The 17,202-nt window shown below is 48.1% G+C and overlaps 1 protein-coding gene across 3 annotated transcripts in view; it reads right to left on the bottom strand.

The window, feature by feature from the left end:
- Window positions 1–1,607: 1,607 nt before the first annotated feature.
- The window catches only part of LOC121453284 (protein patched homolog 1), a 58,356-nt gene continuing 42,761 nt past the window's right edge, over window positions 1,608–17,202 (bottom strand). For all 3 annotated transcript variants that reach the window (XM_041659928.1, XM_041659927.1, XM_041659929.1), the window contains 6 exons: window positions 15,637–15,917; window positions 13,658–13,795; window positions 11,666–11,808; window positions 7,455–7,554; window positions 6,726–6,980; window positions 1,608–5,300 (listed from right to left, as the gene is read on the bottom strand). In XM_041659928.1, coding sequence (XP_041515862.1) covers window positions 4,758–5,300; window positions 6,726–6,980; window positions 7,455–7,554; window positions 11,666–11,808; window positions 13,658–13,795; window positions 15,637–15,917 — 1,460 coding nt within the window. In that variant the 3' untranslated portion in view covers window positions 1,608–4,757. The remainder of the gene's footprint in view (window positions 5,301–6,725; window positions 6,981–7,454; window positions 7,555–11,665; window positions 11,809–13,657; window positions 13,796–15,636; window positions 15,918–17,202) is intronic.

The following is a 17,202-nucleotide window of genomic DNA, read 5'->3' as shown; positions in this document are numbered from 1 at the left end:
GGAAGGGCAGACAGAGGGCCCCACATCTCCTGCTTGTTCTACTAGGGGTCTACAGACTCTGCTGAGGTCCTGCTCACAGCTGTGTGTGGCAGAACCCTGGGAAGGGAATTCCTCTGCCTGGACTCCCAGACATAAATGCAAAGTTCACAGGTCTTGACTCTTTCCCACAGAGGAACATGTGTTTTTGTGGAAAGACCACACAGAAGAGTCAGGATCTCGGTTGTTTCCAGAATCTGGCCTGTGCTGGCCATTCAGCCCGAGTTGCATTAGGGAACCAAGGCCACATCCGCCTGGAAGGAATTTAGAGATTGTTTCTTCTGGTGCTTCAGAACCACTGGTTAAAGCAGACTCCTGGGCTTCCCTCCCACAGACTCTGATTTAGTGAGTCTGGAGCAGCACTGGATCCTGGCTTTTCCAGCAAGCTTCCAAGGCATGCTGATTCATGGACCACACTCGAGTAGCATTGGCCAAATACTTTCTTGTCTTAAGAGGGACTGGCAGGTTTCTTCCTAAAGACCAGAAAGTATATATTTCAAGGTCTGTAGGCCAGTCAATCACCACCGCAAACTACACAATTCTGCTGTTATAGCGTGAAAGCAGCTGTGAGCAGTGTGTACAGACACAGATATAGCTGTCTTCTGACAAATCCATACAAAGCCAGAAGGAAGTCTCAGCTAAAGCTGACTGATGCCCCTCTCTAGGACTTTTCCTATCTTCAGCATGGTTTGGGCCTTCCTGATCACGTATTTACAGATACAAAACACGTGACTAAAAACAGGGGTGTTAAGCTGGGAGTACTGGTGCACCCCTTTAATCCCAGCACTTGGGAGGCAGAGGCAGGTGGATCTCTGTGAGTTTGAGGCCAGCCTGGTCTACAAAGTGAGTTTCAAGATCACCAGAACTAGATAGCAAGAACCTGTCTTGAAAAACAAAACACCCAAACAGGGGTGTTGTTTCCAGCCATTCATGACAATGATCAAGAGATCAAAGATTCAACAATGAAGAACCATCCTGTACCAGGTCAGTGAGGACTACATCACCAGCTAGTGTTACTATTGGTGTCTCAGGTGAGTTAGTGCTACATCACCAGCTATAGTGTTAATACTGGTATCTCAGGTGTTAGTACTACATCGTCAGCTACAGTGTTACTACTGGTGTCTCAGGTCAGTTAATGCTACATCACCAGCTAGTGTTACTATCGATGTCTTGTATTTAAAATACTTCTAATTTTTAAATCATTGTCTTTGTGTGGGCATGTGTGTGTACAGGCCAGTAGAGGCCAGAAGAGGGCCCTGATCAGATCCCCGGGCACCGGAGTTAACTGTTGTTAGCGACCCTCTGCAAGAACAGTAGGCACCCATATAACTGCCGGCCCACCTCTCCAAACCAATTCTGTTTAGATTGAATTTGGCCTTACATATTTCCTGAGTACGTGTATGGAAAGGTAAGAAAAGGGAACACTCACTTAAAAGGGTCATTAAGGAACTTTCTCAGGGTCCATAAATACACACAAAACAGCTTCCACAAGGCTAGCAAGACGAAACACACACAGACGGCCAGGAACTTCTTATATGCACACTTTAAGGAACATTCTACAAACAGGCACATAAACCAACGAGTTATATTATCTTTATTCATGTTAGAATTTCTATCAGTGTTTGAACATTAATATTTAGAGAGTTTTGTACATTTTCATCTGAGAACCATACCAGGTCACAAAGCTCACGCCAACACTTCCCAATCCCACGGCTAGCTGCTTCCTTGCACTCTCTCTTAACACTGTTAAATGTGTCCTCTTCCCACGGCTAGCTGCTCATCTGCACTCTCTCTCAACACTGTTAAATGTGTCTGTCCTCTTCCGTGAAGCCATTTACCACGGAAGGTGTCCTCACTCTCGTGTCTCAGCAAAGTTCCAGACATTACGGATTTCATCACATATAAATTCTTTAAAAATATACTTCTGTCAAAAGACTTGGTGACTACTATGTACACTACAAAAATAAATTTTCATATAAATAAATTATATGGCATACTTTCATCTTTGTAATTGAAATGACACAAACTCATTCCCACCCAATTTGGCAGACAACGAGACCCAGTTTGAATATTTATTTCCTTTAAACTCCTGACACTAAAACCTACCATGAGTCCTTAATGTAGATGTTATATACTCTGAACTATTTAACATTAGTAAGCACTCTATACAAATAAAAACTTCTGTTCAAAAGTAAAACATAACCGCAATAGTGTTTCCAATAGAAATAAAATCCCTGCAATTTTTTTTGTTGCTATAAACTGGCATGACAGACTCTGGAGGACATTCTTATGATACAAAATTATAAATATCAGCAAAGATCTTTTCTCTTAAAAATTAAAACATCCAAATGAACAAACAATACAGACAAAATAAAACTATGAGGAGACAGACAGAGAACACACACACACTCCGAGACTGTAGTCTCTTGTCAGCTCTGCGTCCTTCCTGCCTTGGCTGATGCAATTCACGACACACAGAAACCCAAGGGCTGTACAAACTTCCTTATGCCGCGAGCGAGGCTTAGGAGTGATGGACACAACCAAGAATTGCAGGGAAGCGGCTTCAGAATTTTACATCTCCCTTCTCAACTCAGGGTGCAAGTTATCTGAGCAGAGCTGGTTTTGGGTAGGCAGACAGTGGCTTGACAGGCATTAAGACAGTAGCAGTGGGTGGCCAGGGCCTCTGGCATACACACACACACACACACGCACGCACGCACGCACGCACGCACACACATGCATGGTAGCCACAGGTGGCTTCCAATTAGTACCTTACAGTTTGGGGATGAGCGTTACGGTCTGAGGTTACTAGAGTGCTGGTACTACTAGGGGCTCAGTACCTTACAAACGTGCACGCAGGAGAGGAGGGATGGAAGGAAACTGCATGCAGAGTGCACTCCTCACAGTAGCTTCCATGGGACACAAGCTTCCTTCCTCTGACACAAGCCTTCGGTGCTCACTCACAAGGGAGGGTACTGCACTACCGTCTACTAGTCTCTGGCCAGAGGCAAAGAAGCCTAAACCTCAGGGAAAGAGACCTGGATCAAACTTCAAGATTTAACATCTGCTTCAAAGAGTGTTATGGGACAGCATTTTCCTGCTCGTCCACGAACACCACACAGGATGAATTCTAACATTGGAGAAGGAAAGGAGTGTGCACAGGAGGACGAGGACACGTGGAGAAGTCTTCAGAAGTTCATGTCCCACAATAGCTGACTGTACCACCATCAGCACACCCCAACCAGGCAGCCCATTTAGCGAGGGGGATTCAGATTTCTAAAGGTCTGAGTGTAGACCTTGAATGATGTAGATTTTTCTGCCTGTATCTGGGTTATGGGGGTGGGAGGCTGTGTGTAGGTGTTGGTCATCAGAAAGGTACAATGAATGTCACACTTCTCTTGGGTGTCAGCTCGCGACCCAGCTGAGATTCACTGCCAATGAAGGTGGCTGGTTCCATACACAGAGGTCCGAACACCCCACGTTAGGACCTATGAGAATGTATTCTCTTTGAAGCACAAGGGGAGGTCCCTGGAGGACTACCCATGACCTCAGGAGCTGCCAAAAGCATCAAAGATGACAGGTGCACCCTTCCACCAGCACCGAGACAGAAAGGGACCTGGACTTTCCCAGCTTGACTAGGCCAGCACTAAGGGCATAGGAAACAAAGAGAAACAAGAAGAGCAACAAAACAAATCACAGTACAGTACACTGAGAGATCACACATTCACACACACACACGGAAACACACCCTTGAGAACTGCATAAACGATCCCTAGAGAAGCCACTGGGATTAACCTGTTTTCTTCATGTCTGCTCGTTAAACAATTATCACGCATAGCGTGTTCAAAAGTTAACAGTAACATTTCATCCTACCACAGGGTTGTGATATGCAAATTTAAAATATTTTAAACAGAAACCTTTACAAATAATCCTATTACATAAGCAATATTTGCATAGAATTATACAAGTAAATTATACAATATTTAAGCAGCAGCGACATATGCTGGGAGATTTTAAAAACTAAGTTAAGCTTGGTTGCGGCACAGAGACGAATGTACACAGGGGGAGGGACCCCTGTGGTCTCTCCACTCCGGGGCAGGAGTGGAGAGGCCCCAGGCCATAGACTTTACAGCATTTCCATGTATATTACATGTGTACACCTCTTAAATATTTATAGAAATATTTCACAAAATAATACAATCAATTACAGTAACAATGAACTGCTTTCCCATAATTCCAAGCAGTTTTCTTCAAGCAGTCAGTACTGGAAAGAGGTGGGGGCAGGTTTATTTATTTTTTTTTCCAATCTTTGGCCTCTTTGCTTCAGATTTTAATTACCCTTTAAAAGAAAACAAAAAAGGAAGTCACATCACGGTCACGACCACAGAGCTGTGTGCCTCTCACGCCGCACAGCCCGTAACTCCGGGTGGACACTGAGAGCACAGGAACTCTACAGTGGGCTGACTGTGGAGCTAAATTCATTTCACCTGTCTTCACCTTGCAGGGTCATCTGTGTGCTCATTAGAACTGCTGTGGGCGGCGGCAAACAGGCGCAAGGTAACGCCGCTAAACTGCTTTCAAGAGATTATTAGAAATCCAGTTTGGAACTGTATTGGTTTGGCCGCACCAGCCTTGCCTTGGGGAGGAAAGGTCCCCCAGGGTCCAGTCTGGGGTGTGCTAGTGCTCAGGAAACCCTGGAGAGCACCCCTGGGGCACACGCCTCAGTCGGAGCTGCTCCCCCACGGCCTCTCCTCACACTCCACGTCCTGCAGCTCTATGACCTCCACCTTCGAGTCCCTCCTCTCGCACCTGACATGAAAAGGCACATGGGGGTCCTCGAACACCCCGTGGTCAGTCTCAGGGTAGCTCTCGTAGCCCGGACAGGGTCCCCCTCGGGGGTGGCGTCCAGGCCCTGGTGGGGGATGCACAGCGACGGTCACAGACGCGGAAGCCGTCACAGTGGTGATGGGCTGGCCATAGCTGGGCACAGAGCTGCCCATGGCAGTGGACGTCGGGTTCCGAGGGTTGTGAGAACGGGTCCCACGGGGGCCTGAGCGGTCCCTATTGCTAGGGCCAGAACGCCCTTCAGTAGAAATCTCAAAAGCGTCTCTGCGCGGTCTGTACGGGGGTGGCCGCAAGCCTTCTCTAGGGGGGTCCCTTTGAGGCTGCTGGCCTTGTCGTCCGGGGGACAAGGAGCCAGAGTCCAGGTGCGGCTGCTGTCGAGGGTCCAAGGGAGGGTGATGTCTCGGTTCAGGATGGACCACCTGCAGAGGTGACACAGGTGAGCACAGGGAGGCAAGGTGATGTCCTTCCACCCACAGAGGAAAACCCACTCCTTTAGTAACATCCAGGGTGTGGATCCTGCCTGCTCCAGCACAGCTGTCTGGAGGCATATAGCTGCTGCCCACAGCTTCAGGAACATCCACAAACCAGCTACCCAACTGACCAGTCTCTCCAGACCCTGGGTTCTTTTCCACAAAAATACTAAGTGTCTGGCTCTGGACGGCCAAGAGGCAGGGTGGGATACTGGTACATAAGCAATCATATACAGTAGCTTTTAGAGACATCAAGGTTCCAGTGTCTGGGCCATATATTAGCCTTGCTTCACCTGACCCCCGCCCCCCAGCCCCAAGCCAGGTGTGGCCAGGAGCTAACATACTGAAGAGCAGAATGCAAACTTCTGCCATCACTGATAGTTCTGTTAGACGCATTTGTCTCTGCCTGGCCATTAGGAATCTGGTTTCTGGGTCTCTGTACAAAGCCCGAGCAACACAGTGGCCACATCAATCAAAAGGACCGTGACCAACTTCAAAGTCGTTGAGCTTGTACCTATTTTTAGGCTCCCGCTGAACAAAACCAGATTCACACTGCAGCTCAGCAGGGCATCGTCATGAGGGCGGGGGGGGGGGGGGGGGGGGGGGTCACGACGACGACACAATTCACTGGCCAGCCACTCTTTCCTTCATGGAAGACTGCTCTGGCCTGGGACTTGAGTACACATTTCCTGTAAGGACGGTGGGGGCCTTGGGCAAGCAAGGGGAGCTTTGGAGCCTTCCTCGGCTCTTTAAGGCTGAGCATATCTTGACTGGGGGGCTAGGGTGGGTAAGGAAGGAGCCTGTCGACTCCTCTACCCTCTGGAATTAAGGGAAGAACTCAGAATGCTTCTGAGCGTCAACAGATCTCCAGGCATCTACAACAGTCAGAGCTTGAAGCCACAAAGCTATGGGAAAGCCTTAGATAATAATTAAAATAATTTTGTACCAAGGCCAATTAAAGGTAATAGAGATGAGAAGAAAAAAAAAGCTTCTCATGGCAGTACAATATTTATTCCATTTCCTCATATTCTGAAATGGTAGGTGGGGTAGAAGCAGAAAGGGGGAAAGGGGTAACGGCCTGCAGCTGAGTCCACGCTGACTAAGGGTGGGGCTGGGGATGAGCCCCAGGGCTTTGAGTATTTATTCTAGGCCAGCTATGCCTCCCTGCAACAATGTGGACACTGCCGCTTCAGTCATAGTTTACAAAGAATGGCATGCTGGCAGTTTCCTGTGATCTGACATGGTATATACACTTTTCTCCTGCACCCATCTGTCTGTGAGATCTGCTGCTCAGATCTCCCTGGACCTCCCCTGGACCTCCTGGCCCACTGCCAGAGGAAAGATGAATCCTTCCCAGTACCCCAGGTGACTCACAGTGGACCGGGCAAAGACGGGGTTTTCTGTGGCTTCCACAATCACTTGGTGGGCAGGACCTCCGGAACCCTGCTGTGCCTCATAGTGCCTGAGCTCCTCGCTGATGCCAGACACAGTGGTCTGCGAGCTGTACTCCGAGTCAGAAGAATCAGACCCATTGTTCATGTGACCAGGAGGCACTGCAAACCGGACAACACTCGGGGGTGGCTCAGGCGAAGGAGTGGGCAGCCGGTTCAGGCCATTGGCTGGAGACACCTGTTTATGGAGATTCCCAATTAAAAGTGTTACATTTCGTTTATCTGTTGGCCCATCTTAAAGTTCATTATCCTCTGTCACCTGACAGAAGAACCCACACATCATCCTGTATCTACTCCCCTCTCCCTGCCATCTGGCAGACCTTCAAGATACTGGCATAAAAGCAGTGCCTATGTCTTCCAACGCCAGAGAGGCAGGACGGATGCCTTTTACGCCTGTTAAGCCCACACACTTATCTGAAGTAGAAAACCTTCCTTTACACATCCCCAAGACTAAAGCTGCCCATCTGCTGACCTAAAGCAAAGTTTGCTCCCGAGCCCCTAGCCTGAGCTCTCAAGCGCAACAGTAAAACAGCCACTGTTGCTCAATATTTACTAAAGAGGTCACGCCATCAGCAGAACCTAAATATCTAAATGGGGACTGGGGAAAGGAGGTGGCTTGTGGGGTGAATGCCTCACCCTGGTAATCACTGACCTCAGGACAGGGTCCAAAGAAGGACAGGAGGACAGGCAGCAAAACCAGTCCATTGAGAACCCCCAAGACGGTGAGGATTGCCAGGACAGCAAAGAAGTATCTGGAAAACAAAAGGGAAGTGGGACCGTCAGTGTGAAAAGCAAGCGTTCTGCCCTCCAGGCACCAAATGTTACTCTGCACCAAGGGCTCAGCTCAACAATCCCACTGCTCTGAAAAGTTAGCCACAAAACTGCAGTTCAAACTCTAACACAAGATTAGTGTGGGGTTTTGTTCTTTTTTAACCCTACGACTCCGCGGAGGACGTTCCACACACTAGAGTGTTAGTTCATGAAAGGAAAAAAAAATTAGTTTGTTAATTTGCTGAAATCTCATGCCTGTAATGTTATTTATGAACGTGTTCCACCAACACAGAAATATGGAATGTGAAATGAATGGCTGAACATCCTGAAAGCACAGAGACAATGCCGAGGGGCCCCGCTCACGAAAACCCAGCAGAAATTTAAACAAATGAAGTGAAGGGTGTAGAATTTAAACAAATGAAGTGAAGGGTGTAGAATTTAAACAATTTGGCCCAGGAGGAAAAGCAGCCCGCTTCTGCAGGCAGCTAATCCACTGTGAAATGCCCCTGCCTCTTACGGCAGAATCTCTAATTAAGTCTCCAGCGCATCAGGTAAGGGTTTCCCTGGGCTTTCATTAATCACAACTTTCTGCCTAGAATTCTCTGGGTTCCAGTTTTACCAAATAGCTCCGATTGCAACCTTTTTTTAGAACACAGGAACCAGCTCTGCAAAGAAAACCCTGCCCATTCTATGGGAGCCGGGGCATTGTGCGGGGCGAGGGCACTCCACAATGGCAGGCTGCTCTGCGGGCCAATCTTTTGTTGAACACTTTAGCATCTCTGAATACTCTTGTTTTGCGTCAGCCAATTCAAACAGAAAGGCTGAAGCACCACGGCAGAAGAGGGAGAGTGGAGAACGAGTTCTGCGTTCCCACCATTGAGGGCTAAAGGTCTGGGATCCTTCAAGAATACCCAAGGTAAACCTGTCAGCCAGGGGCCGCTTCTGGCCAGCACTATGCACAGCTGGAGGGTGCACGCTCCACGCAAGGATGCTTCTCTGGAACTAATGATTTCTAGGGCTTTGATGGAACTGGGCTGGGGGGGTGGGGGTGGGGTTAGGATGTTCTGGAAAGAAAGAGGGAGGGCCAAATATCTATCTGTTAATGGTGCCCCGGACCATAAAACTGAACAGCCACCCTGCAATGCCATGTCTATGTATGTTCTGACATCAGATGAAAGGAGAGAGAATCCCTATAAAAATACAAATACCTCACAGCTATTGTAAACACTAAAACCCGCTGAGTTGCATTAGTAAAAACCCAAGCCGCCAACGTCTTGCTCTAACGTAAACTGTGGGACTTTCAGCGGAGGCATATATCAGCGGCAGGCATTAAGACATTTGCATCCCATCCATCTAGCTGCAGCATAAACAGACCAATTAGATTCCTGACGGCTTCATGTATACAGTGTCTGCTCATCTATTCAACTCCAGTGAGGACTTTATCCGCCCTGTTTTAGAAAATGGGAAGCCCTTCTAAGTGCTTGAAACAGGAACCCTGATATCTCTGGGCGGGGAGGAGCACAGCCCCAGCAAGGACAGCGAGGAAATGGGCTCTGCTTTGTTGTGTCCATTGTAGAGCTGGGCGCTAGCTTCTCGGCTAACCTGCAAGGTTCCAGCACACCCTCCATTTATTTCTCTTGGCTTTGAACTGCCTGCCGAGACTTGAATCTCCCAATCCCAGCAGAGTATACGTCACACAACCAAGAAGGTTATGTGCTACTTGCCAGTAGTCACAAAAAATGGCACTCAAGAGGCTGGTATCGCCTTTGTGTTGGAAGAGCCCAGAGACCATGCCAAAGCTTGGTACCAGAAAGACAAAGCTAGAACCTGTGTAAGGGCATGCAGAGAAGTGCCAAACCAACTTTAAAACAAGGCAAACCTAATCAAGATCTAAGTCAAGCCAGCTACCTCACCAGTGTTTGGCAAAGGAGACCCTACTGACCAATTTGCTAACCTGTCAGTAGGCTGTGTGAAAACTCGCATGCTCGGGCTCACGGGAGAGCTGTCTGGAAAGGCCCCTGTCAGTCTGCACCTTAATAGCCCCAGATTATCAGGAAGCGTCTCACAGAGAATGCTGGTCTACACTGAAATGATCCAACCTCAGCTTACTCTACCCCCAAACAGTGAGCCAACCATGTCCTCATCCAGAAAGATGGATACTCTGGAAGCTTGGCTGCCCAGTGGGCTATGCCTCAAGACTGGTCCTTTCTTTTCCCTCCTCTGGTGGTGGGGATTGAACCGACTCGCCCCATGCAGCTTAGCCAGGTACTTGTTGTATCATTGAGCTACACCCCCAATGTAGCTAATGCTTGTCTTGTATTAATCTTCAGCTACAACTTCTAGCTAAAAGCCCGCTTTTCGTCTGGAAAAGTGAGCTTCCCTCCTTGGCTGGCCTGTGTAAGTGTAAATCTTGATAAGAGCCAGATGTGGTGGCACACGCCAATACTTTTAGCACTTCGGGGGCTGAGGCAGGACAATCAGAAGTTCAAGGCTATTCTCTGCTACATAACAAGAATGAAGCAAACCTAAACTACATGAGACTTGTTTCATAAACAAAACCCCCAACCCCCAACCCCTTAAAAACCATTTTCTAGTCTTCCTCACTCTTTCCTGACTTAAATACACAGTAGTGTTTTTCCTGAGGCATGGCCTGAGGAGCAGCCAAACTCTACAGAAGTTTTAGCCCAGAGCAAAGCACAGTGCAATTCTGTTTTGAAGAGTACCAATAAAAGAAAAACCAAACAATGCTACCAAGAACAGCCTGATTAGGTAATGTCTCCAGACGTGTGGCGCATTGTACACACTCTCTGGGCTCTGCCTTATTCTAAAGACACGCTAGTATCTTACATACTGAGGATGCTGGATTGGCCTCTTTGCAACAGACCATGGTTTTCTACCTAGGAGCAGACAGCTTGTGAAGTCAACAGCACCGTTGAGAGAGTACAGTTTCCTTCTGGTTCCAATCTGAAGACGCTTTTTCAAAATGAAAACTCACTGTCTTTTATACTTTGGAAAAGTCACCATCTTACCCATCCATACCATGAAGTAATAGGGGCGGCGGCAGGGCTGCGTCCCCAACACCCCAGCCGCCTGCCCGGCTAGCTTATGCCCCAAAATAATTACACGGACACTGTATTCTTTTAATCAATGCTTGGCCCATTCTCTTCTAGGCTAATTCTCACATATTAATTTAGCCCATTTCTAATCATCTGTGTATGGCACCCCAAGGTGCGCTTACCAGGAAGATTCTAGCCTATGTCCATCCTGGGTCAGACCATCGCGTGTGTCTGCCAGGGAGCAGGGCATGGCGTCTCTGCTGAGGCGTCTGCTCCGGAGAGCAGAGTTGTGGAGTCTGAGCTCACTTTCTCTTCCTCCCAGCGTCCTGTTCTGTTTATTCCTCCCACCTATCCTCTAACCAATAAAATGGGCCAGGGCAGTGCCTTTATTAGCCAATGACCTTCCTCCATCAATACCAAGTAGCAAAATCCTGCCTTGTGATCCAAGAGGAGTACACAGGCCAGGTTTGGAGTCCCTGAAGTCAGAGGTTCAGCACTGACGAAGACTCAGAAGGGACCCAAACACACAATCTGGGTACACCGTACTCATCGCCTGTGTAACGTTTACAGCTAGGTGACCACACTGGAGGTATGCTAAGTTCTCTTTCTATATTTTAAGGCAGGGTCTCATGCGTCTCTGTCTGTCCTCAAACTCAGTATACAGCCAAGAACAGGGGCTATAGAGCTTTACGTGGTGTGGGGGATAGAATCCAAGGCTTCGTGCAGGCCAAGCCCTCCGCTGAGCTACATCCCCAGCCCCTCCCGTAGTTCTGAAGAGAGAACCAAAGCTGAACACAGTTAATTATCGGAACCTGCAGCCATCTCTCTGTAGACTCAACACTTGGAATACCAGGTGATTCTAGCTTCAGGCTGTGGAGTTGCCTCTGCTCTAACCTTTGCCCTTCCGCTTTCCAAGATACTGCCAGACTAGAAAGCTTCTGAGAGAGCTTGTCTGTGGGCCTCAGACAGGCTGAGATGTGCTACCTACCCGACAGAGGAATAAGCCATACAGGCTTTCTACTCCACTTCTGCTTACCTGACAATGAAATCAAATTCGGACCCTGCAAGCATCAGCACGCCCAGCAGAGTGGACACAGCACCGTCCAGAACAGGAGCGAACATGTGCTCCAGGGCAAGCATAGCCCTGTGGTTCTTGTCACCAATGGCTGTCAGAAAGGCCTGAGCAAAGGAAGAAGGGAGACGGTCACACTCCTGGATGCACGTGGTGAAGTGCTCAGCTCTGTCTACACCTGGGTTTTATCATCTTCTCTTGTATCTCAGGTTGGTTTCAAACTCACTATTACACAAGAACGACCCTGCGCGTAATCCCCCTGGCTCCACGTCTAGAGTACTTAGGTTTACAGGTGTGTGCTACTATGCCTGGTTTATGGGGTGTTGAGGATAGAGCCTGGGGCCTCCAGCAGGTGAGGCAAGCATATTACCAACCCAGCTATAACCCCCCACCCCAGAAGTAATTCTTAAGTTCATGTTAGGTAGGTAGAGACACTACAAAGAGACTATTCTATTGTTAAAAAAAAAAATAATCGAAAATGTAGCAATAAAGCCAAAAAGATGATTTTTTAAAATGTCATGATATTAAAGAAATAAAGCATTGTTTACTAGGTCTTCTAAAGAAAAGTATTACGCATATGGGTGTATGTCTGTGTACCATGTGCTTGCCCGGTGCCCACAGAGGACAGGAAAGAGGACATGAGATCCAATGGAGCTAGAGTTACAGGTAGTTGTGAGCTTTTACTAGCTAGGCAAGTCCTCCCCCAACTGAGCTAAAGTCTCAGCCTCAGGTCTGCCTGAAATATTGGAGGCTGCATGTGTACTTGGTTTCAGGACAACACCCCATTCATATTGAGCCACAGTTAGTGAAGATGCATATCTTGAACAAAACCCAAAGCATGGTGGTCCAGGCTTATAATCCCAGCAGGTAGATCTCTGGACTCTGCTGATCAGTAAGCCTAACCTACTCAGTGAATTCTAGACTAGTGAGAGACTGTCCCCCAAAATAGGGTGAATGGTGCCTCAATAAGAGTATCTGTTACCCTCCAGCCTCTCCAAGTGTGTGTGTGCGCGCGTGTACACATACTTACCTAATATACTGATTCTAAATCATCATCTTACTAATAGCCTCAAAACATTCCTTCTGAACAGCCAATCCACAACCTGTGAGTGCAATCACAGCTCTGAGAGGCTGCAGAAGGCACACACCACGTGCTCAGCTCCAAGCACATGCTGGAAAAGCAAAGCCAGCATCCCTTAGTTCCGGCTGAGAGCTGAGTTTCCAGCTGGGGCATTGCAAACACTATACCGGTCAATACGTATTTACTGAATGCCTCTATTAGCCCCAGGTACTTGCGATGTGAGCACAGCTGTAGTCAGAACGTAAACTGCACACCGCTTGCTGCAAGGCTTTTGACCAATTTTCTCATCAGTGTGGATAGCTGGCTCATTTATTGGATTCTAGCCTCTCTCTCAGGTTAATTTCTTCCAACACAGGCAGTGTGTAAAAACAGAAGGCCAAGGTCCCTGTGAAAGCGTCCCTGGTTCTTGTGTTCTGCTGCATGGATGCATCAGAGCTGGGAGGTCTACAGAGCTGGGTGGGCTGAGGTGGAAGAGCAGGCTCTGCAGGGCTGTGCACCTGAGCTCAGTCACAGGCCCCAGGGTATTTCTGCGGCTGCCAACTCACCTCACCCTCAATTACGCTATCCCCACCAGGCCTCTGAGGGTGGTCTTGTTGTATTTATCCCCACTTTATGACTGTACTTAAAACTGTGTGGATGTTCACCTAAACACACAGACTGTCTCGGGACAACAGTGACAACTCCGGGATAGGAGTACTACTGCATCGATGTGCACAGCCCTTACACACTGCAGTGGCGTGCAGCCCTTTTCACTCCCCGTGTATCTTATCTAGGACTCCCCAAGGGACTAAGAACCCTCAAACATTTCGGACTCTGTAGGGAGAACTGTGCTTGACATATGGGAGACGAAGGCCCAGGTTAAGAAGGCCCCATACCAAAGCCACGTGGACGGTGAACTCCACTCCGATGCCGACAGACGCGATCAGGATGACCACAGGCACAGCGCTCAGCTTGATTCCAATGAGGCCCATCATGCCGAAGAGCTCAACTGTCATCAAAGCCAGGACCATGACCTTGAAAAGGGCACGCAGCAATTAGTAAGGTGGCACCAGGTACACTAGGAGGGGCAAACCAACAATCCCAACATGGGAGCAACAATGTAACCTGTCATTGAAATACTATGGAAAAATACTGACTTCCTTTACCTCTGGACAACTTCATGTCTTATATTTCAACTTCCTACTGCAAAGGAGATGTTAGGACAACTTACTGTCCAGGCTAAAAAAACGGTTTAAGACAAAGTTTAGTGTGTGTGTGTTTGTGCGTGGTGTGTATTTGTATGTGTATGCACACACATGGAAGCTAGAACTAAAGCTGGGAGGTGTTCTCTGGAGCCTCCACTGAGACAGGTTCTCTCACTGAGACCTGGAATTTACTATCAGGCTAGCCGGGCTGGTCAGGCCTCCTCCCTCGTCACACACCGCCACACCCAGCCTGACCGAGCTATCTTGCTATCCACCAGTTTAATACTCTTTGCAAATTATTTTTCTAATATTCCTATCCTAGGAAGGGAGCACACCCTGAACCATCTATGAAGAAGTAGACCATGAGAGCCCAGCCTTTACCCATTATATTTCATCAGCAACAGTTACTAGAGACAACTCAGTAACACAATACAGGGGGTGAACGTAGGTGACTCAAATACAGTACTGCTTTAATAGACCCAAGCTGAGCCCCAGCAGTCTCTGGCACACGGGGCTCCCAGAGCCAACACCTAGGGCTACTGTGGTTCACAACAAGGCTTTAACCGTAAGCACCAGAAAGTGAGTTCATACTGCAGTATTTTTGATTGTTATAGTCTGTAACATAAAGAAAGCGGATAGGATCGGGTGGATAAAGGTTTTTGTAGGTAAAGGAACTGTGCTTTGGTTGGAGACCAAAGGAAGAAACTGGGGACACGTGTCAGGTTACGGGGCCTTTGTGCTTTCAAGAGATAGGAACGGCTAGGGTCACAGCACAGACCCTCAGGTTTAAGGGAAGGCTTCAGAGCCTTTCATCTTCCTTGTAAAAATGAGTGCAGAACTTTGGAGTTTCTTGGGCCAAGGAGGTTCTTGTGAACCTCCCTCCCCCACACTTCTGCCACATAGAGGAAGGAAAGAAAATGAACTTTCTCGCTTGGGGATAGGGCAGTGGGTGGTGGCAGAGGTAGGGAGGAACAGTGGAAGATGGATGCCGTCCATGGCTTAAGTGCTGCGAAGACCTCTGCAGACTAAACATTTACCTTTCATGTACCTGTTGCCCAGACTCAGCACAGAAACAAAACCTGTTTTTGTAATTCTGGCATTTTAAAGGCTATACCACAGTTCACGGAACTTAAACAATGCCAGGATTTTAGTCTCTACACGAGACTCACTTCAAATCTGAGGGTAAACTGGCGATGAGAGGCAGTTCCATCTCCCCAGGAGTTAGTGTTCATTGTGCACAAAGGGCCCAGGTGTCACCCCCACCCGTGCAACTGTCCTAACTTCTCTGTGCATGCTTCCCCGTAACACACTGCCACACATGGTTAGGGCTGGGATGAGGCCCTAAATAAGACTTCAGAATTAGAAAATCAGTTATGCTTTGGTTATTTTCTTTAATAAAATTTCAGTGCCTTTACGCAGTGGGCTTACAAAGTCTCCTATCTTACACGAGGACGTTTTAATGCTGTGTGAGAGGGGACAGAGATTCCGGCCATTAGGGGCTCTACCTTCCCCATGAACCTCACCACCTCAAGTAGAATAAATATCTTACAGATGATGCAATCTATACCCTCCTCCTCCAAAGGCCCAGACATAAACAAAACTTCCCGGCTGCAGAAAGAGCTATGCCAAAAGGAATCCGACATCTATAAAGACCCTTATGGTAAACTCACAATGATCCCAGCCGTCCAGGGGTTCAGCAGGAAGACCGCGCACACTAGGAACGTGCAGGCCAGCACCACGCTGATGGCTAGCAGCAGCCAGTGGCGCAGGCTGATGTATTGCTCCCAGAACAGGAAGGGGTAGCCGTTGGGGTAACTGGACAGCCCCAAGCTCGTGTAGTTCTTACAGATGATCCTCACTTTTTCGATGGCTTCCACGAAGTCTGAGGTGTCTCGTAGGCCGTTGAGGTAGAAAGGGAACTGAGCGTACTCAATAGGTTCTGCTGCTGGGACTGGACAAAGGAGAAGCGGTGTGAGTGAGGGCTCCCGGGTGAAGAGCCTCCACCACCCCAACGCCACAGATGCTGGATGTGAAATACAGAGACGGGAACTCCCCCAAAGTGCATTCATTACCCATCTTCCAACAAAACGGACAAACAATGATCTGGGCCTTTGCAACATTCAGAGTTGGTTTAAAACTTCTCACTAACAATCCGTTTGTTCTCACTGTGTGTGTACGCGCTTGTGCATTCAGGCACACGTGTGGAGGTCGGAGAGCGACCTTGGATGTCAATCTTCTCCTTCTACCTTCTTAGTCAAAAGTCTCTTGCTGCTTGCTGTGCATATTCCAGGCTGGCTAGCCCTGAAGCTTCCAGACACATTTCCCACCCCGTCTCATCTTGCCTTATGCACTGGGATTACAGATGCGCTACCACATCCAGCTTTATGTGGGTTCTGGGGATTCAAACCCAGTCCTCACGCTTGTGTGGCAAGCTCATACCCACTGAGCCGTGTCCTGAGCCCAGAACCAACCCTTTGATTTTATCAGGTGGTAGCAAAGGGGTAAGAGTGGGATGGGCAGTGGAAGGCCCTGTAATCTGTATATCTTTAAGCCTCTGATTTTATTATTCCAGAAGCAGCTACCATTTGTGAGAACTCTAAATGCCGTAGTAGGACTTAAATGTCAACCTTTCGTTTCCACGTCCAATTTGCTCTCCCTGACCATTTGTAAGACCCAAATAATCCCAGAGTCATGCCTTGCAGAAAAAGACACTTGACTTTTCTTGTCCTTTAGCGACCTGGCGACTTAAACCTTTCCCGCTTTTCTAATGCAATGCTAAGTCTTCAGCAAGAGGGGAAGAAATCCTCACACAACAAGCATTTAGTTACTGCCCTGTGTGTTCCACACCCTTTGGGGTCATTCAGTTGACTTGCTAAACATGATTTGCCCCTATTATAATCTCAACTATAAATTTTCATTAAGACAGGCCTTGGCTGCTTGCCACCAGTCTCTGGGGGTTAGTACAGGGGAGTTCAGAGAGCTGCCTGCCCCGTTTGCAAAGGGACCCGTCTTCTTTCTCATGTCTTCTCTTGGCCCCACACCCAAAGCCTACGCTGCTACTAACATCTCTAACATAAATGCAGGCTAAATCCACACAGAGCCACCTTTCAAACCCTGGGCTTAGGGGTGAAGGGAAGAGGAGAACACTGATGTATACAGACTTTCCTTGTCCAGTTTAAACAGCTCTGACAGAGCACAGGTGCTTGGTGGCTTATAGAAATGACCCAACATGCCAA

Source organism: Microtus oregoni, unplaced genomic scaffold (assembly GCF_018167655.1).
Source record: "Microtus oregoni isolate MIOR12 unplaced genomic scaffold, Mior012 000011F_ref0000422, whole genome shotgun sequence".
In the NCBI taxonomy this organism is placed as follows: Eukaryota; Metazoa; Chordata; class Mammalia; order Rodentia; family Cricetidae; genus Microtus; species Microtus oregoni.
This window is presented reverse-complemented; position numbering and strand designations above follow the sequence as displayed.